This window comes from Macaca thibetana, chromosome 2 (assembly GCF_024542745.1).
Source record: "Macaca thibetana thibetana isolate TM-01 chromosome 2, ASM2454274v1, whole genome shotgun sequence".
Lineage (NCBI taxonomy): Eukaryota > Metazoa > Chordata > Mammalia > Primates > Cercopithecidae > Macaca > Macaca thibetana.
This window is the reverse complement of record NC_065579.1, coordinates 103,291,138-103,310,797: the sequence shown is the minus strand read 5'-3', so window position 1 is coordinate 103,310,797 and position 19,660 is coordinate 103,291,138. Positions and strand designations below refer to the sequence as shown.

The 19,660-nt window shown below is 54.0% G+C and overlaps 2 protein-coding genes and 1 long non-coding RNA gene across 5 annotated transcripts in view; all 3 read right to left on the bottom strand.

Moving 5' to 3' along the window:
• Window positions 1-4,512, bottom strand: part of WDR6 (WD repeat domain 6) — a 9,181-nt gene extending 4,669 nt beyond the window's left edge. For 2 of the 3 annotated variants that reach the window (XR_007723501.1, XM_050780728.1), the window contains exon 1: window positions 4,042-4,309. Coding sequence is in view for 2 of the 3 variants with exons in the window: in XM_050780728.1 (XP_050636685.1) it covers window positions 4,042-4,231 (190 nt within the window). In the remaining variant the exon portion in view is untranslated. Of the gene's footprint in view, window positions 1-4,041 lie in introns of all 3 variants that reach the window. The other variant, XM_050780727.1, reaches the window with a different exon arrangement.
• The window catches only part of P4HTM (prolyl 4-hydroxylase, transmembrane), a 19,716-nt gene continuing 4,516 nt past the window's right edge, over window positions 4,461-19,660 (bottom strand). Inside the window, exons 4-10 of the mRNA XM_050780861.1 lie at window positions 10,276-10,466; window positions 8,970-9,066; window positions 7,304-7,466; window positions 6,523-6,708; window positions 5,695-5,785; window positions 5,377-5,500; window positions 4,461-4,879 (exon numbers count right to left, since the gene is read on the bottom strand). Coding sequence (XP_050636818.1) covers window positions 4,659-4,879; window positions 5,377-5,500; window positions 5,695-5,785; window positions 6,523-6,708; window positions 7,304-7,466; window positions 8,970-9,066; window positions 10,276-10,466 — 1,073 coding nt within the window. The 3' untranslated portion in view covers window positions 4,461-4,658. The remainder of the gene's footprint in view (window positions 4,880-5,376; window positions 5,501-5,694; window positions 5,786-6,522; window positions 6,709-7,303; window positions 7,467-8,969; window positions 9,067-10,275; window positions 10,467-19,660) is intronic.
• LOC126948774 (uncharacterized) lies at window positions 12,139-15,877 on the bottom strand. Its single transcript, XR_007723520.1, has 2 exons — window positions 13,232-15,877; window positions 12,139-12,988 (listed from the first exon to the last, which is right to left on the bottom strand). It is a non-coding gene; the product is annotated as an uncharacterized LOC126948774 (long non-coding RNA).

Here is a 19,660-nt window from a genome sequence, read left to right as displayed (position 1 = left end):
AGGTGAAACCCCATTCTATTAAAAACACAAAAATTAGCCGGGCATGGTGGCAGGTGCCTGTAATCCCAGCTACTCGGGAGGCTGAGGCAGGAGAATCGCTTGAACCCAGCAGGTGGAGGTTGCAGTGAGTCAAGATCGTACCACTTCACTCAGCCTGGGTGAAAGAGCGAAACTCCGTCTCAAAAAAAAAAAAAAAAAAAAAAGGGAAAAAAGAAAATCCTTGGTCTCAGCTTCAGCTGGACTTTAAGTGCTGACTTTGTTTTCCTCATCAGTCACTCTTTTTTTTTTTTTTTTTTTTTGAGACAGAGTCTCACTCTGTCGCTGAGGCTGGAGTGCAGTAGCACTGTGTCGGCTCATTGCAACCTCCATCTCCAGGGTTCAAGCAACTCTCTTGTCTCAGCCTCCCGAGTAGCTTAGCTGGGATTACAGGGGCCCACCGCCATGCCTGGCTAGTTTTTTTTTTTTTTTTGAGACAGAGTCTTGCTGTGTTGCCCATGCTGGAGTGCAGTGGCACGATCTCGGCTCACTGCAAGCTCCGCCTCCCGTGTTCACGCCATTCTCCTGCCTCAGCCTCCCGAGTAGCTGAGACTACATGCGCCTGCCGCCACGCCCGGCTAATTTTTTGTATTTTTAATAGAGACAGGGTTTCACCATGTTAGCCAGGATTATCTCAATCTCCTGACCTCATGATCCGCCCACCTCGGCCTCCGAAAGCGCTGGGATTACAGGCGTGAGCCATGGCACCCAGCCAGTTTTTATATTTTTAGTAGAGACAGGGTTTCACCATGTTGGTCAGGCTGGTCTTGAACTCCTGACCTCAGGTGATCCACCCACGTTGGCCTCCCAAAGTGCTGGGATTACAGGTGTGAGCCGTTGTGCCCGGCCTCATCAGTCACTTTTTTTTTTTTTTTTTTTTTTTTTTTTTGAGACAGAGTCTTGCTCTGCCACCCAGGCTGAAGTGCAGTGGCATGATCTTGGCTCTCTGCAAGCTCTGCCTCCTAGGTTCACGCCATTCTCCTGCCTCAGCCTCTCAAGTAGCTGGGGCTACAGGCACCCGCTACCACGCCTGGCTAATCTTTTGCATTTTTAGTAGAGACAGGGTTTCACTGTGTTAGCCAGGATGATCTCAATCTCCTGACCTCATGATCCACCCGCCTCAGCCTCCCAAAGTGCTAGGATTACAGGAGTGAGCCACCACACCTAGCCTCATCAATCACTCTTGATGTTCAGTTCGACCACAAATTTCTCAAACTCAGAGTCTCCTCCTCACCTCACTTTTTTTTAATAAAAAAAAATAATAATAGAGATGAGGCCTGATACAGTGGCTCAGGCCTGTAAACCCAGCACTTTGGAAGGCAGGAGGATCGCTTAAGCCCAGGAGTTTGAGACCAGCCTGGGCAACATGGTAAAACTCCGCCTCTAAAAAAATTATGCAAATTAGCTGGGCATGATGGTGCACGCCTGTAGTCTCAGCTACTTGGGAGGCTGAGGTGAGAGCATCTCTTGAGCCCAAGAGGTGGAAGTTGCAGTGACCTGAGATTACACCACTGCACTCCAGCCTGAGCAACAGAGCAAGACCCTGACTCAAAAAAAAAAAAAAAAAAGTAAAAATGAGAAAGATTTTGACAACGCAAAAAGAAAATAAAAGATGTAAAATGAGAAAGTCTAATCCAGTGGTTCTCCGCAGGGGGCAACTTTCCCCACAGGAGACATCTGGCAATAACTGCAGACAGTTTTGGCTGTCTCCAGGGGTTGTGCTACTGGCAACTAAGGCCAGGGATGATGCTAAACATCGTACAATGCACGCACAGCCTTCAAACAAAGAATCATCTGGTCTAAAAGGTCAATAGAGGCAAGACTGAGAAAACCCCGATCTAATCTAACCAGACTGGGTAAGTGTAAGGGGAGGACAACTTGAGGACACAATATTTAGAATTAGGATTCAAGGATAAGCAGCAGTTAGCCAGAGGAAGGCAGGCAGAAGAGGGGGACTGGGAGATGGGGAGGCCGCGGATGGGAGGGTTTGCAGCTTTCTTGGTGGAGAAAACAGCAAGTATGATTATCCTGAGGTAGGCAAGAGCATTGAGTATGGTAGATGGAACAGGAAATGAAGAGCTCAGGAATAGGCTAGAGAGGCCAGGTGTGGTGGCTCATGCCTGTAATTCCAGCATTTTGGGAGGCTGAGGCAGGCGAATCACTTGAGGTCAGGAGTTTGAGACCAGCCTGGCCAACATGGTGAAGCCCCATCTCCACCAAAAATACAACAATTAGCTGGGCATGATGGTGGACACCTGTAATCCCAGCTACTCCGGAGGCTGAGGCAGGAGAATCACTTGAACCTGGGAGGTGGAGGTTACAGTGAGCCAAGACTGTGCCACTGCACTCCAGCCTGGGTGACAGAGCAAGACTGTCTCAAAAAAAACCCCAAAAAAACAGAATTGTAGCTATATAAAAGTCACTCTGGAAGCCACAGAAGTGAATTCACTTGCAGTTTTTTTTTTTTTTTTTTTTTTTTTTTTGAGACGGAGTCTCGCTCTGTCGCCCAGGCTGGAGTGCAGTGGCCTGATCTCGGCTCACTGCAAGCTCCGCCTCCCGGGTTCCCGGCATTCTCCTGCCTCAGCCTCCCCAGTAGCTGGGACTACAGGCGCCCGCCACCTCGCCCGGCTAGTTTTTTCTATTTTTTAGTAGAGACGGGGTTTCACCGTGTTAGCCAGGATGGTCTCGATCTCCTGACCTCGTGATTCGCCCGTCTCGGCCTCCCAAAGTGCTGGGATTACAGGCTTGAGGCACCGCGCCCGGCCTACTTGCAGTTTCTTAAACTTCATTTCCCAAGTTATTCCCCACCTTAAAACCCTTCAATAGGTTCTCCCCACTGCCCTTAGGGATAAAGTCAGATCAAGGCCTGAAACAAAGTGGCCTCTGCTGGCTTGTCCAGCCTCCTTTCCTCCCAGGCTCCATTCCTGCTCTAACTTCACAAGAATTCCCTCCTTCCCCCATAATGACAGATTCTTCCAGCCTCAAGGCCTTTGGTATGCTTACCCTCTGCCAGGAACTCACCCCTTTTCCTAGTTCACTCTTGTGGTTCTTTGAGTTTCCGCTTAGCTGTTCCCCCTCCAGGGGCCTTAGGAGTTTAGCTTGGGGTAGGAACTCCAAGCTCCAAGAACCCCCACACCAGATCGAAACTGGATCATCCCCATCCCACACACACACCCTCTTAGGACTGGTGACAACTCACTCAAGGCCTGACCGCCAAGGCCCTGCCTCAGGACCCTTATACAACTCAGTAGGACCAAAAAAGGTCATTAGCGGCTTCACATAATGACTGTTCGAGACCAGCCTGGACTCTGACACCTCAAGTCCCAGGCCTCGCCTGTCCTTTGCGACCCGGTTCTCCTTGGAGGGACGAACCTCCACACCTGATTTCCTGGACCTCAACCATCTCAGGAGAGGTCTCAGGCCCCGCTTCCCCGGGCACCGCCCCCTACACGTAAAGGTCTCATCCGCCATTTTCCGCGACGCCATCCTCCTCAGAATATCTCCACCCCCACCTTAGCGGGAAGAGATTCATCCCGCCCTCGAGAGGGCACACCCTTGCCCTCTCCCGGCCCCGCCTTCCCCAAGAGGCCACACCCCCGAGGGGCCTCCTTCTCCACCTCCCGGCTCTGCCTGGTCTCCGTGGGAGAGGCCAAGCCCCCGCCCATCTCCTAGAAGGGAGCACACCCCCTCAACCCTCCGCTCCCGTGCCTACGCCTCCGCGCGGCCGCGTTCCCCTGCACCATCCCGGGGTTCCACCCGCCCTTTCCATGCGGGCTGAAGTTTATGAAGCGCCGCAGCAGCCACGTCAGCTTTGTCTCTCGGGCCCCGCCGTCCTCAGGTTGGCCCTCGTCCCCGCCGTCTCCTGGGCTCCCTTCTCACCTCCGACCGGCCTCAACCTGCTGCCCGTCCTCTCCTCAGGGCATCCCTTTGTCCCTGTGGCACCGCCCCTGGCAGGCGCTGTTTCTTTCCCCCTTTCCCCCTGGCGTGCCTCAAGCCAAGCCTCACCCGCCAACAGCCGGTCCCCCACGCACTCCAGACCCGTGACTGGGAGGAGTATAAGCTCCGAGGTTGCCAGCGGGCAAACGTAGCCCTCGAGACCGTCCATGTCGATTCTCGAGGTGCTGAGGCAGCCACGGCTAAGAAGGGAACTGAACTCTCGCGAGAACGAGCCTTCCCGGCGCGCCGCGCTGCCCATCAACAGCGCCCTCAGCTACAGGTAGCAGAGACCAGGGCGCCCGCGGCGGTTGTCCAATAACGACCCTTCGTCCCACGAAATCCAGCTCATGATTGGCGGGGCCCGCGGAGGGGTAGCCCTTCCCCCGCCCCCTCACGTGACGCTTGCAGGGCGCTCCTAACTGGCAGCCTGCCGCACCTGGTGCGGACTCCCTCCCGCCGACCCGGAGCTTGTCCGGCCAGGCGGCTCCAACCTTGTGGGTTTTTTATTTGACGGGGCAGATGGGGTCAGTACACAATAAATAACATGAATATAGGAACTGCGCCGTATTGCGGCTGGCGGGGTGGGGCAAAACATTGGCCAGTCTGCAACAGGACAGAGGGACAGTTGGACCCCCGATCTTGGGCAACTGGCGACCTGCGGCTGGGAACTGGGGCTAACTTTTCCCTCAGAGCTCCACGCGCGTATCGCGGTAGGCCCGGTCCAGAGCCCACTCGGGCTGCGATTCGGCGCCCCCTTCTCCGGCCAAGCGGGCCATCTCCTGTTGGAACAGCGCTTGCCGCGCTCGGCTGGGGTCCACATTAATCCAGTTGTTGGCAATCCACTTGGTGCCGCGCGTGACCAGGCAGCCCCCGTGCAGCGAGTAGTCGTCCACGTCACCCACCCAACCTAGAAGAGGAGGGTGACATGAGATCCTAGGCTGGGCTGGCCAAAGCTTGGCCTCATAGGGACCAAGAGCATGACCAAGGTGGGTCCAGCTGTGCATTCCTTGTGTAGCAAACACCCAGACCCAAGGCTTCCTTGGGGGCTCCTCATCTCACCCCACTAATGTGTAGTCAACACCACTGGCCCTCTGAAACCGGCTTTCTTGCTATTGGGCCTGTCCATATCCCTTCCCACCCTGGGTTGGCAAGGGACATGTGTCCCAAGCCCCAGGGAGTAGGAAGTCTGGGGCATCAGGGAATGATAGTGATGGGGATAACCCAACAGGCAGTACAGGTCCTGGGGCGGTCTGCTAAAGCCACTAAGGATGGCCTTTGGGAGGCACCAGGAGCAGAAAACCATTTGGAAAGCAGCCAGAAACAGACCTCCATTGTGGCAGATGGGGACTGGGTAAAGGGAAGCTGTCCTCAGGGCACCCCCCAGGCCTGGCCATAGACCCTCACCTTGCCCATCAGGCAGGTAGTTGTACCAGAAGACTGCTGTGCCCTGTCGGGGCTTGACACGCAGGTTTCCCTTGTCACAGTGCCTCCGTGTGTCACGGAGGTCCACGTCATCCTGAATCAGACTCTGTGGGCAGCAGGGTGGTGGGGTGTTCAACCTGTCCCCACTATGGCCAGGCCAGCCAAGGGTGACCAAAGGGAAACCAACCAGATATGCCCAAGGAATCATTTGGGCCCACATCCTTAGACCTGGAGAGGTGTGTACTTCACTTGCCCAAGCCCCTGCCAGCCCACAAGAGTAATAGCGCGGTCGACCCTTACCATTTCATCGTAGGTTCTGTTATCTGCTACAGGGAAAACAGTCTCACCCCCACCGGTGACGTTGTTCAAATAAAACAGCACTGTTATGTAGCTGTAAGGCAGGGGGGCCACTGAGCAGGTCCCCAGTTGTGGATGCTCCCGGGGGCTTACCTGTGGGCAGGATAAGCTGCCCAGGTTCCTGTTGCCAGGGACCAGGACAGACTAGGATGGGTGACAATAGGGCAGGCCAGTGCCAAAATGTCCCTAGCTCCTCCTTCCCCCAAACCCAGTCTCTTACTGTGAGTTGCAATGGTTTTTTGGCCAAGATCACAGGTGCACTTAGCTAAATGCCATGGCCCCGAGCAAGGGCCTGGCAGGGAAAGGCAGGCTAGCAGAAGCAACAGGGCATGCTGAAGGGCTCCTTGGGGATCAGAAGGGGCTGGTCCAGAACAGCCACCTGAAGAGGAAAGAACTGCCTTGACAGGGGAGGGAGGCACAGCTTCAGCTTCTCTAAGTGGAATCAAGATCCACACCTGAGGGAATGGGCAAGACAAGCTGGGGGCCCAGCCTTGCCCCTTGCTTCAGAACTCTGGGGGCAAGTTTTGGTGTCTGTGGGTACTTCAGTCTGTGTTGACTGTTGACTCCAGTGGACACCATGGCCAGTAGCCACCCCTATCCAGCCATTTGGTAAATAGCTTGTGGGGAGAGGTGAGGGCATCACTGACTGGGATAACCAGGCAATCTCCTGGCCCCATGCCAAGGGGCATGCCCACAGTGCAGGGCTGTGCCTGTGTCATGGGCGTTCCTGGTCTGGGGATTGAAGGCAGCCCCCAGTTGGGAGATACTTGCCGGCAGGAGGTCTCGAAGGGTACAGACTCGTTGGCTACCAGCTTGGTATGGGAGCAGATGGTCTCTGGGTACACAGGCCCACTGTCCACGTGGGCATGGTAGTGGCCCCCCTCACCATATCGAACAACCTGCAGCGGCTCGCTGAGCTCCACGATCTCAGGCGACAGGCGAGTGAGGCGCAGCACCCTGGTGGGCAGCAGGCATTTGGCTGGGCAGCCCAGGCAAGGTGGTGACCTGAAGGAGCTGGCCAAGGTGGACCCTGGGCCTGCCACAAGCTCTGCCCCTACCCACCTCCCCTGGAAGTCCCTTAAGCCATCTCAGACTGGCCCTGTAAGAGCAGGAAGAGGTTACTCATGATGAGTCCTTCTCCCTCAGATGCCAAAGACAGAGACACCTGCTGTGTGGAAATGATGACATTTCCACTAAATAAAGGGGCAGGAGTCCTGAGGTCCTCCTTCCGTGGAAGGAAGTTGTTTATTTAAAAACCCTTGCCTGCTCTGACAGAAGGGGTCCTGTGGGCAAAGATAAGGGGTCATTTATCAGCAGAAAAGAAGTGCTCAGTCTCTCTAATCCCAGTGGCCCACTGTGCGCCTGCGCAGAGGGCTAATTTGCCTTTGTTAATTGCCTGTCTTTCAGTGGGTCCCAATCCTGGTCTAACAAATGGAACTTAATCCCAAATGGGTTAATACATTCTGTCCTCTTGGCCCCAGACAAGGGCTTCTGTGGAGGCCCTGCCCAGTCTTCTCCCCCTGCTCCAGTGAGAACAGTTTCAGGTGCTCACCTCTGGCGGATGGCACGCATGACGTGGTGGGCACCCTCACCCTGATAGAGCCAGGTATGGTGGCTGTTCCGCACCAGCTCACTGGACTCTGCCTTGTGGCTCCTCATGTACTTGTGGAAGTCTCGAAGGTCCATGTTGGAGAACTCCTGCAGACTCAGCACTCCTGCACAGGGCACCCACCATCAATGCTCGCCAAGCCCATATTGGGACACCACAGTGACAGGCTGCACTTCCCTACCTACCCCAAAGGCAGCAGCAGCCCCTGACCTCAGGCACTGAGGGGCCATGTACACTTGTCCCCCATCTGGACTTTTGGGTCAGATGAACCTGGTTTCTGTCACAACAGGCTTTACGGGAAGACCCAGAGCAGTTCCTTTTCTCAGTTTAAGCCCTAATTTGGCCCTAAGAAGGAAGAGGCCCACCCCCTATTAGAGTGGCCAGAGAAGGTTCTCCAAAGGAAGCTTGAGCCATATGGCCAGGGCCCTGGCATTCCAGCCTGGCTGTATAGAGTGGTGGCCACTCTCCAGCCTGTGGAGGGTGAGGAGAGAGCAGGCAGTGCTGGGCCTCATCCAGGGCCTTACATACATATGTCAGGGTACAAGTAGGGCCAGTCCCCAGGGAGTTCCTCACGACCTCAGGTCTCATCCTGAGTGGAACCTACCTCACCAGCCCTGGCTGCTGCATTACCAGCCCACATTAGCAATGAAAGTCAGGCCACCCCCTCTCATGAGAACATTCTCCACTGCCCCTGCTCAAACCATTAAGCAGGGGCTCCACCCTCTTGGGGTTCTGGAAGAGTAGCTGGTATCTTTGCTCCATGTTATTCTGGCTGACCTGAGGACGTCACCTTCCACTCTGGCCCAGATTCCTCTGAGGGTGGGGGACATTCGAGGGCTGTGAGCCTGTCACCACCTCTGTTCTGGGACCCGTAGCAGTATGGCAGCCATCCAGCCACAGGTCATGGCCAGATTCTTCACTGGTTCACCAGCCGCAAAGCGACTCTTCCAAGTCCTTTTTAACTGCTGTATCTTCCTTTCTTGGTCCAGAATTTGGGCATGAGAGTGATGATCACACCTCAGAAACCTCTTGAGAGTTATTACCAGAGGGGGCACCACTTGCCTGACAGCTTCCCGGCCCACCCCTCCCCAGCAGTTAGCACAGTTAGCAGCACTACCACTTTAGGCGCTTCAGCATGACTCCAGGTGGACAAGAGGAAGGCAAGGGAGATCTCATTTAGACCAGGGAGGCTGTCTGCTGGGATGGACCTCGTGTCTGGCTGGAGAGATGGATGGAGCAGGGTAAACAGCCAAGCTCTAGCTGGCCTCACTGTTGCCTTGCTCCTGCTCCACCCACTCTGTTTTCTGCCAACTAGCAGCCCTACTTCCTGTCCTCAGGCTCTCAACTCTGCCTGATGTTATCAAAAGGGTCTCTAAGAACTGCCCTCACAAGACCATCACCAAGGGGAACGAGGGGCCTGGCTGCCTGCCTACTTCCCAGGCAGGGGTAAAAAGCAAGGCTGGGACCTTGCCTCCCCATCTCTGGCCACTATAAAGGGTTACAGAGAGGCTGCCTGGCTGTGGGGGAAGGGCCCAAGTTTTCAAAATGGTGCACCTGGGAGTGGGCAGGAGTCTCGCAGGGATAGGACTGTGCAGAGGTGTGAGCTCACCGTCACCATCAGGGTCGGCCTTGATCGCGGTGTACATCTCCTGAATGCTCTCTGGAGTCATCCACCATCCATTTCCCAGGCGAGTCTGGGCCAGGACCTAAAGCATAAGAGGGTCCCTCAATGGGTTACCCCAGTGATGGAGAGCCAGCAGAGAACAGATGGCCCAGTGCTTGTTGTGGAGCAAAGTGTTCAGGTGAGGGCATGGATGAGGACACAGGGCAGAGCCCATTGGGCTGAAGTGAGTGCAGGTAGAAAGGTACAGAGCAGGCTGGGCGCGGTGGCTCACGCCTGTAATCCCAGCACTTTGGGAGGCCGAGGTGGGTGGATCACGAAGTCAGGAGATCGAGACCACGGTGAAACTCCGTCTCTACTAAAAATACAAAAAAATTAGCCAGGCGTGTTGGTGGGCGCCTGTAGTCCCAGCTACTTGGGTGGCTGAGGCAGAATGGTGTGAACCCGGGAGGCAGAGCTTGCAGTGAGCTGAGATCGTGCCACTGCACTCCAGCCTGGGCGACAGAGCGAGACTCTGTCTCAAAAAAAAAAAAAAAAAAAAGAAAGAAAGGTACAGAGCATCTGAGGAGAAGGCTGGGGGCTGGGGGTCAAGAGGCATAGGGCCATTTGCGTTCCCGGACTAAGGGCCTGTGGCCTTCATGGAGAGCACTGTTGGGTGGAAGCAGAGTGAAGGACAGGCCTGTGTCCCACTCAGATGCTCCGGGTGAGATGGGGAAAGCCAAGTCCTGGGTGTGAAGGGAGAACAGGCACCAGGGAGAGACCTGGTTAGGGCATGACCACCAGGCCCCTCAGGAAGACCAGGCTCAGTGGGGTGTTCTGTGTGGGCAGTGCCCCCACCACCACTCTGCCAGACTTCTCGCAGAAGCTTGGCCCTCCAGCCTGGCTGTAGAGTGTGTGAGAGGTATGCAGAGAGAGAGGCAGGCTGCTGGCCACCTCAAAGCTGCCACCCCATCCACCATGAGTTCTGTGGGGCCCCCAGCCATGACAGCAAGGAATGCAGGCTATAGAAGGTCCATCCCTTGAAAACTATGGTAATAAATGCCATCAACCTCAGGTGGATTCTCCTGCCACCTTCTGAGGTTCCCAGCATAGCCAGGGGCTCTCTAGAGGGAAAGGGGACCCCCCCAGGTCTGGGTATGCCCAGGCAGGTCTGGGTGGTATTTGACTCTTGGGACCAGGTCTGGGTGGTGTCTGACTCTTGGGACCAGGGCTGGGCTGGACAAGTGACCTGGCCACCAGAAAGGTGATTCTGGGCACTCCCACCCTGAGCCTACTCAGGTCCCAGGATTCCAACCTCACGGAGCTGCAGGTGCCCATCACGGTTCTGGTCCAGCAGCTGGAAGAGGTCCAGCTGGCTGACCTGCATAGTGCTCATTGCTTCTTCATACTCTTCAGTGGGCAGGATCTGGCTGCGCTGTAACCCCTTCATCTGCGCCAGATGGATGATGAGCCGACACTCGTCATCAGTCAGGAAGCCGGGGATTTCTGCCAGAAGAGGAGGTGGGTGAGGCCAAGGACTGAGCCAGGGCGCCGGTGCACCCAGTACCTTCCTCCCTGCAGGTTCCTGGGGTACTGCATGTCCCTCAATGGCCGCCAAGTCTGGAGGATGGAGGACTTTACAGACCCCTTGATTCTGACTTGTCAAGATTGAGTTGTCCTGCAAAGGCTGACTGGCGTTGGAAATGTGGGACCTCTCTTGATGATGAGAGCACACATTTTCCAGGAGAGCCCTGGGAGGTGAGCCAGAGCTAACCTGGATATGGGCTGACCCATCTTTGGGTTGGGACTGAAGGCTAGAGGGTGGTCCTGAAGGCTAGAGGGTGGTCCTGAAGGGCAGAGGGTTGATTGCTACTTCTTACTGGGTATAAATGTTTAAAATGGGGATATGGTGGCTGCTTCTTGCTTTCATTTTAACTTTTCAGCATTATTCAAATAAAAAAAGCACAAGACGTCCAATGCTTTAGGCCAGTCCAAGGGCCTTCCCCTCCAATTTCCTGCGTAGATGGGTGCTGGCCATCTGACCAGGGCCGAGTTGCCCAATGCTGGAAGATCACTGAGGGTTACTCAGGTTTGGGGCAGATACTGCTCTCTGAAAAGATATCACAGGGTATCCTTTGCTTCCTCAATTCCTTCCCTGGTACAAATGTTCACTGAGTGCCTACTCTATGCTTCTACACCCCTGAGTAAAGATTAGTCAGGTCTGGGGCTTGGCTTCAGTGGCTGGCTGCCTGCACACCAGGCATAGCTGGTAGGTGGCTTGGTGGAGCTAGAACCTGAGCCTCACATCTAGGGAGCCCACATTCTGGTAGCCCCAGACACTTCCAGAGTGGGAGCATGGGCCCTGCTTCCTTCCCTTGTTGCTGGGAGAGAGGACTTCACTGGGGGACAAGAAGCACACAGAGGAGCTGATTGGAGGAAGGGCGGCACTGCTACCTGCGGAGTGGCCTGCCACTTCTCTCAGTTACACTTCCAGCACAAAGTTCCAGCCATTGCTAAGAGGAAGGAAAATGGCCGCTCAGCATCAGGGTTGGAGCTTTTAAAATTTTATTTTATTATTTTTTGTAGAGATGGAGTCTCCCTATGTTGCCCAGGCTGGTCTCAATGTCCTGGGCTCAAGCGATCCTTCCACCTCAGGCTCAAAAATGCTGGGATTATAAGCATGAGCCACCACACCTGGCCTGGAGTGGTTTTTAATAGTAATTACAACAGAAAATACTTAGGTAGCACAAACTCTGCCCAAGGCACTGTCCTAAGTACTTCATACATATCAACTCCTCAATCCTTATACTTACCCTAGAAGGCCAGGCCCCATTAATTCAACCGTCCTATCTAAGAGGAAACCCAAGCACAGAGAAATAAGTGCCTTGCCACGGGCCACCCAGCGTGCTGTTTTCCAGAAACCATGCTCATGACCAGATTCAGCTACTAGGAGCAGGTGACCCTGACGTGATAACATTGAGGATAGGACAAAGGCCCCCACTAGTGGCCTGCGTGATCATGTTACCCCAGCAAACCCAGAAAGGGTGTGATCCAAGGGGAGACAGCCCTGTGGAACAATGGGTTAGATCAAATTGCAAATCAACAGAGTCACCTCCTGATTGCTTAACTCAAAATTTTAAAAGAAAGAAAAAGGAAGCCAGAAAAAGAAAACACAGGCCCAGGTTTCTTCAGTTTATTAGGTGCCAGTAATCCGCAAGCCCAGTGGAGATGCCTCCAGCCTCTACAGTCCCCCGCTGTGTGCTAATCAAAAACAAACAGCCCAGTCAGCATGTTGGGGCCTCACCAGGTGGGTCCAGGCACCTCGGAGCTGTACAGACCCCTGCAGGAGCTCCTCTGTTGGCTCCTGGGGTGCAGGAATAGCCCTATAAAACCCTCAACCTCAGTTCATTAAGACCAAGGCACAGAAGGCAGTGATGAAGCGAGGGCTGTGGCTGCTGGTGACGCTGGTGATGCTGTGGGGTGAAGGCAGGGTCAGGGGCTCCCTGGGGCTGCATGAGGTGCATGCCCATTCCCCAAGCCATGGCCTTATGCCATGATATTGGCTACACAGATGCTGCTGCTCAACTTGCTGGACCACGACACAGCAGCTGAGGCCATCCAGCAGTTGGTCAGCTGGCTGCCCCTGCTTGCCCGGGAGTGCCACACCGATGCCTGCCTTTTCCTCTGCTCTTTGCCCCTGTATGCCTTGACAGGTAGGACAGGGGCTTCCAGGTGCATGACCCTGGAGGGCTCCCTCAGGGCCCTGCTCTGGTGGCTCAGGTCTTCAGTGAGCACCTATCAGGGCTGGGCACCGACAGGGACAGGGAGGATAATGGATCGTTTTATTAGAGTGTTCCAGACAGAGGGAACCAGGTGCCCTTAGGCAGGAGACCACCAATGGTGGTCAAGGGCTCTTGAATGTCAAGACAGGGCAGGTGGACAAGTCACTTCAGGCTGGGGGTTGGGGGCAGATGGGCTGGGACCTCCTCTCCATTGAGGTGTGGAAGCTCTGTCTGTCCAAAGAGACCCTGGCAAGAGATGGAGCAGAGGCCCTTTTGGTGGCCTTTTCTCTCAGAGAGTCCAGAGATCCCAAGGCTGTTTCCTCTTCCCCAGCCTAACCTATCCTGTGAACAACAGTTCCCTCCCAGAGCCTCTGGGTGGCCATGTCAGCAGAACTCAGGATCAAGCCCTTGTACTGTTTGCCAACCCCAGCCGTGGCTGCGGTGCCCTGAAGGCCTTTCAGGACAAGAGGGAGGGCCCTGCTTCCTCACTTTAAGATGGACAGTAAAGGCCCAAGGTGCAGGCTGCCTCTCGCAGACACTGGATGGCCACAGAACTGGAGGGCGAGGTGCACTGGAAAGCTGGCAAGACACTTGAGTGGGAGGAGGCGGAGGAGATAAGACAGAAGCACTGGGAGTGAAGAGGCAGAGCTGAGGACTGAGATGTGGGGAAAGTGGGAAAGCCAGGCTACAGGGCTGTTGCTAGGCGACCAGTGTCGTTGCCCAGCAACCAGAGAATTCCAGGCCACTAGACAGGGGTAGGAACATGGAGAGGTTCCAGATGATCTGGGTGCCCAGCCTGTGGCAGTGCAGCCCCCAACCCTTTCCCCCAAAGGGTCATCTACCCCTCCCACAGCCTGTGCGAGGCCATGCAGGTCAGCTGCGAGCCCATCATGGCCTGCTATGGCTACCCCTGGCCAGCCATCCTGCGCTGTGGACGCTTCCCCTTGGGCCATGATCTCTGCATCACTGCCATGGCCAAAAACAGCTCCCGCCTGGACTGCCCATGTGAGTCTGCACATGGCTGGTCTCCACCTTGCTCTGCCCCACCCCTTTCAAATGATTCCCCAGGGGATCAGGTAAACTGTACTCAATGTCACCTACAGCAGGCATCCCTCTCAAAAAGGGTAAAAAAGAGGGAAAAGTGGGAGGGATCAGCCCCCTCCACACCCTCCTCACTCCACCCCAACCACAACCACAGGTGCCTCGCCCTGCCCCTCTTCCCAGCACTGCGTGCCAGCTGCAGGGACTGCAAGTTGCAGGATGCAGGCTCCTCCAAGGAGGTCCTGGGCACTCTCTGCACCAGTGACTTTGATGAGTCCTGGGCCTGTAGCTTTACACACCTCTTCCAAGTGCCAAGTGCCTCCAATGCAGCTCCTGGCTCGGTGCTGAGGCAACGTAAGAGGGAATACCCAAATGCTATGCCTGGTTAGAACGAAAAGAAAAAATTCCTTTACAAGCATAGGACATTGCTAAAACAACAAAACGAAGCCAAAAATTCTGCTGAGGAAGGTGGCATCCTAAGAGCCTGATTCTAAGGGCAGAGCATCAGACAAGACCAGGTGGAGGGGACTGGTGGATTAAACACTCTTGGGGGTTTAGGAAGGACTCCTAGAGGCCCATCTCCTCACCAGCCCCTCTGTTCCCACTCAGCAGTGAAGGTCAGGTTCTCCAGGCACAACAGTACTTCCTCTGGCCCCTGGGACTGCGACCTGTACTCCAGACTAGAGGTGCTGAAGACAGGACCACTGCCCCCTGCAGAGCTGCAGCCCACCCTGCAACAGTGGCTGCAGCTGGATGTCACATACGTGTACATTCTTTTCCAAGGAAGGCACACAGGGACCTATGTGTTGAGTGGGAAGATGGAGGGCTGCTGGCTCTTGGTAACGACGGCCTTTACCTGGAGCCAGGGCCACCAAAATTTTCGGCTGGCTGTGCGCCATTGGCACCCTCACCAGTGCCAAGAATAGGGGCTAACCCTGCCAGGGAGAGCCTGGGACTTTGTAGCCATGGCCTCTGCAGTGGTCATGCAAATTGTGTGTGCTCCCATGGAAACACATACAACCCTCTTTCTGCTGCCTCCCAAGGAGATTTACAAACCAGAATCCAGAGAGGCACAAGTCTCAAACAGGGTGGAAGTACACCTTCCATGGACACAGCTAGGGACTGCTTCTTGAGCAGGTAGTCCTCTGTCCGGCCAAGAGGTCAGACAGGCTCCCTGGCAGCTGTGTATGCTGGGTAGGGAAAACCACCTTCTGTCCTTCCCAGGCCCAGGATGACAGCCTGGCTAGTGACCTGCTACTACTGGCCATGTGCCTCAGAACCCCAAGCTGAGTCTCTGGGCAGTCACATAGCCTTGGGCTATGCTCACCTTGGTCATGATGCTGTTTGTCAAACCCCGGACAGACTCAATTATACCTGATTAATCTTTACTGGGTCCGTAGCTTTGTCAAGCAGCAGGCCTATGAAAAAGCAAGGGTGTGTGTGGCAATGCAGAAGCCTGAGCTTAATTCCTTAAAAACTTGAACTAGCCAGGAGCAATAGCTCACGCCTGTAATCCCAGCACTTTGGAAGGCTGAGGCAGGCGGATCATGAGGTCAAGAGATTGAGTCCATCCTGGCCAACATGGTGAAAACCCATCTCTACTAAAAATACAAAAATTAGCTGGGCTTGGTGGCGGGTGCCTGTAGTTCCAGCTATTTGGAAGGCTGAGGCAGAAGAATCACTTGAACCCAGGAGGTGGAGGTTGCAGTAAGTTGAGATGGTACGCACCTGTAGTCCCAGCTACTTGGGAGGCTAAGGCAGGAGAATTGCTTGAACGTGGGAGGTGGAGGTTGCAGCGGGCTGAGATCGCACCACACTGCACTCCAGCCTGGCGATAGAGAGAGACTCATCTCAAAAAAAAAAAAAAAAAAAAAAAAGCAACCTTGAACTGATAGGCACACTAAAATTCTTTCTCTACTTTTGGGCCTCCAGTGTTTATCATGAACACCACAGTCTGATGTAGCTGCCTAATGGTTTTCTTAAGCTGAAAAAGAATACATTTAGAAATCCTATGATAAAGCAGTCATGATTTTAAAATAAATTGTTTTGTATACTGGTAGCAATTACTCATTTACCTCAAATCGTTAAGAAAAATGGATTTGGCCGGGCGCGGTGGCTCAAGCCTGTAATCCCAGCACTTTGGGAGGCCGAGGCGGGTGGATCACGAGGTCAGGAGATCGAGACTATCCTGGCTAACATGGTGAAACCCCGTCTCTACTAAAAATACAAAAAAACTAGCCGGGCGTGGTGGCGGGCGCCTGTAGTCTCAGCTACTTGGGAGGCTGAGGCGGGAGAATGGCGTGAACCCGGGAGGCGGAGCTTGCAGTGAGCTGAGATCCGGCCACTGCACTCCAGCCTGGGAGACACAGCGAGACTCCGTCTCAAAAAAAAAAAAAAAAGGCCGGGCGCGGTGGCTCAAGCCTGTAATCCCAGCACTTTGGGAGGCCGAGACGGGTGGATCACGAGGTCAGGAGATCGAGACCATCCTGGCTAACACCGTGAAACCCCATCTCTACTAAAAAAAAAAAAAATACAAAAAAACTAGCCGGGCGAGGTGGCGGGCGCCTGTAGTCCCAGCTACTCCGGAGGCTGAGGCAGGAGAATGGCATAAACCCGGGAGGCGGAGCTTGCAGTGAGCTGAGATCCGGCCACTGTACTCCAGCCCGGGCTACAGAGCAAGACTCCGTCTCAAAAAAAAAAAAAAAAAAAAAAAGAAAAATGGATTAAAACTCTTGCTGGCGATCGGGCACGGTGGCTCACACCTGTAATCTCAGCACTTTGTGAGGCCGAGGCGGGCGGGTCATGAGGTCAGGAGATCGAGACCATCCTGGCTAACACAGTGAAACCCCGTCTCTACTAAAAAAATACAAAAAAAATTAGCCAGGCGTGGTGGCGGGCGCCTGTAGTCCCAGCTACTCGGGAGGTTGAGGCAGGAGAATGGCGTGAACCTGGGAGGTGGAGCTTGCAGTGAGCCGAGATTGCACCACTGCACTCCAACCTGGGCGACAGAGCAAGACTCCATCTCAAAAAAAAAAAAAAAAAGAAAGAAAACTCTTGCTGGCCACTGGTAGTATCCCCTGCTGCCTTTGAAGAGGGTGCCAAGTCAGAAGGGTATGTGGAGGATGCTTTAAGCCAGCAGGCAGATGCTGGACTGGGTTGAGAGCACCCAGTGAACTCCTCCAGCCAGCCAAGGATTAGCGGGAGGCTGGCCGCGGTGGCTTACGCCTGTAATCCCAGCACTTTGGGAGGTCGAGGTGGGAGGATCACTTGAGGTCAGGACCAGCCTGGCCAACATGGTGAAACCCTGTCTCTGATAAAAATACAAAAATTAGCTGGGCATGTTGGTGGGCGCCTGTAATTTCAGCTACTCAGGAGGCTCATGCAGGAGGAGAATGGCTTGAGCCCAGGAGGTGGAGGTTGCAGTGAGCCGAGATCACACCACCATACTCCAGCCTGGGCAACAGAGTGAGACTGCATCTCAGAAAAAAAAAAAAAAAAAAAAAAATCAGCGGGAGATACAACTCTGGCCATTGGACACATAGCTGGGACAAATCAATCCTCTTACATATGCAGCTCACCTTTGTGGGCAGAGGCACAAATGACACAAATAATACAGAAAATAGTTTCCAGCAGTCCTAAGCATTTGAGAACAAAACCCAGCAGGTTGATGCAACAGGGTGCCTGGGAACATTTTAAGATGGGTTTGAGGACAAGAGGTCTCTAAGGATGGAATGTGTGAGCAGAGGTCTGCTGGAGCTGAAGGCACTCTCTGTGGGAAGAGCCAGGTCTAAGCCTTTTAGTGAGGGAACAGTACGTACAGAGGCCCTGAAGCAGCAGTGAGCTTATGGTGTCTTAGGATCAGCAGGGAGTAAATGGAGTTGGGGTTGGGGGCAGGAGATGCATCTAAGAGGCGAAAGGGTGGCCAGGCGCGGTGGCTCACGCCTGTAATCCCAGCACTCTGGGAGGCTGAGGTGGGCGGATCATGAGGTCAGGAGATGGAGACCATCCTGGCTAACACGGTGAAACCCCATCTCTACTAAAAATACAAAAAATTAGCCGGGCGTGGTGGCGGGTGCCTGTAGTCCCAGCTACTCGGGAGGCTGAGGCAGGAGAATGGCGTAACCCGGAAGGAGGAACTTGCAGTGAGCTGAGATCGCGCCACCGCACTCCAGCCTGGGCGACAGAGCAAGACTCCGTCTCAAAAAAAAAAAAAAAAAAAAAAAAAAAAAAAGGGGCTTTCAGGCATCAAATGAGACTTAGAAGTGAAATGGAAAATGTTGGAGACTTTTAAGAGAGTGATGAGCTGCTGGGCACGGTGGCTCACGTCTGTAATTGGGAGGCCGAGGTGGGCAGATCACCTGAGGTCAGGAGTTTGAGACCAGCCTGGCCAACATGGTGAAATCCTGTCTCTACTAAAAATACAAAAAATTAGCCGGGCGTGGTGGATGCCTGTAGTTCCAGCTATTTGGAAAGTTGAGGCAGGAGAATCACTGGAACCTGGGAGACAGAGGTTACAGTGAGCCAAGATGGTACCACTGCACTCCAGCCTGGGTGACAAAAGTGAAATTCCGTCTCAAAACAAAAACAAAACAAAGGGAGTGATGAGATCTGACCTGCTATGACAGAATCAGTGTGGAGTGGGGCAGGATGGCGGGAGAAGTAGGCCACATGTAAGAAAGCAATGTCCCCAGAGAGGTGGCAATGGTTTGGAAATGGAGCACTTCTCTTCTGAACAAGGTGGTGCCCTCAGTTGACACCCAATATTCCAAATCCTTTATTTCCCTACCAAGGGAAAATGACCTACCAGTCATGGAGGTATTTGCCAGGAGCTCAGTTTGGGCCTTTTGTGGCCCAGGTCCCAGTTGCCAAGTATCTTTAGGAACAGGGGTGGGAAACAGGAAATATTTCTCAAGGAGAGAGACGGGGGGTTGCATGGGGTCTTCCCTGAGAAGTGCTAGGGTTCCCTTCTACAGAGATGGAGGCACCTTAGGGTGGACCCCAGTTCCCTTGCCCCAACTCACATCTTGAGCATCCACTCTTCGATCCCAGGTATCTTGGGTCCCTGAGGCTGGCAGATCACAGGTTTAGATCCAAGAACAGCATGGCAGAGGGGGCAGAATCTATAGCAGGCCCACTCTTCTCGGGCCCTGCTTGCCCATTTAGAATGACTGGGTAGCAGACCAATGGACAGAGGGACAGGCAGGCCCAGAAGACAGACACTGCTGCTGCTGGGTATGAGGCATCCTTTTTTGTAGTCATCCAATACCACAGTATTGAGGAACTGCCCCACCATGACCACCCTCTCCCCTCTCACACATCTGGACTTCTTTTTTATTTTTTATTTTTATTTTTTTTTGAGACGGAGTCTCGCTCTGTCGCCCAGGCTGGAGTGCAGTGGCCAGATCTCAGCTCACTGCAAGCTCCGCCTCCCAGGTTTACGCCATTCTCCTGCCTCAGCCTCTCGAGTAGCTGGGACTACAGGCGCCCGCCACCTCGCCCGGCTAGTTTTTTTTTTTTTTTTTTTTAGTAGAGACGGGGTTTCACCGTATTAGCCAGGATAGTCTCGATCTCCTGACCTCGTGATCCGCCCGTCTCGGCCTCCCAAAGTGCTGGGATTACAGGCTTGAGCCACCGTGCCCAGCCACATCTGGACTTCTTGTAATCACTGATTACAATCTCTTGGTTATGCCTCTTGAAATTTGTCTGCAGAAACAGAGATCCATCTGATGGCTTAACCAGAACCAGTTTACCTTTTGTCAAATTTCCTCTGCTTTTTGTAGTTTGCTCTTGGTGACTTCAGATCTGGGTTTCTCATTCTATGCCTTTTTTTTTTTTTTTTTTTCTGTGATGGAGTCTCACTGTCACCCAGGCTGGAGT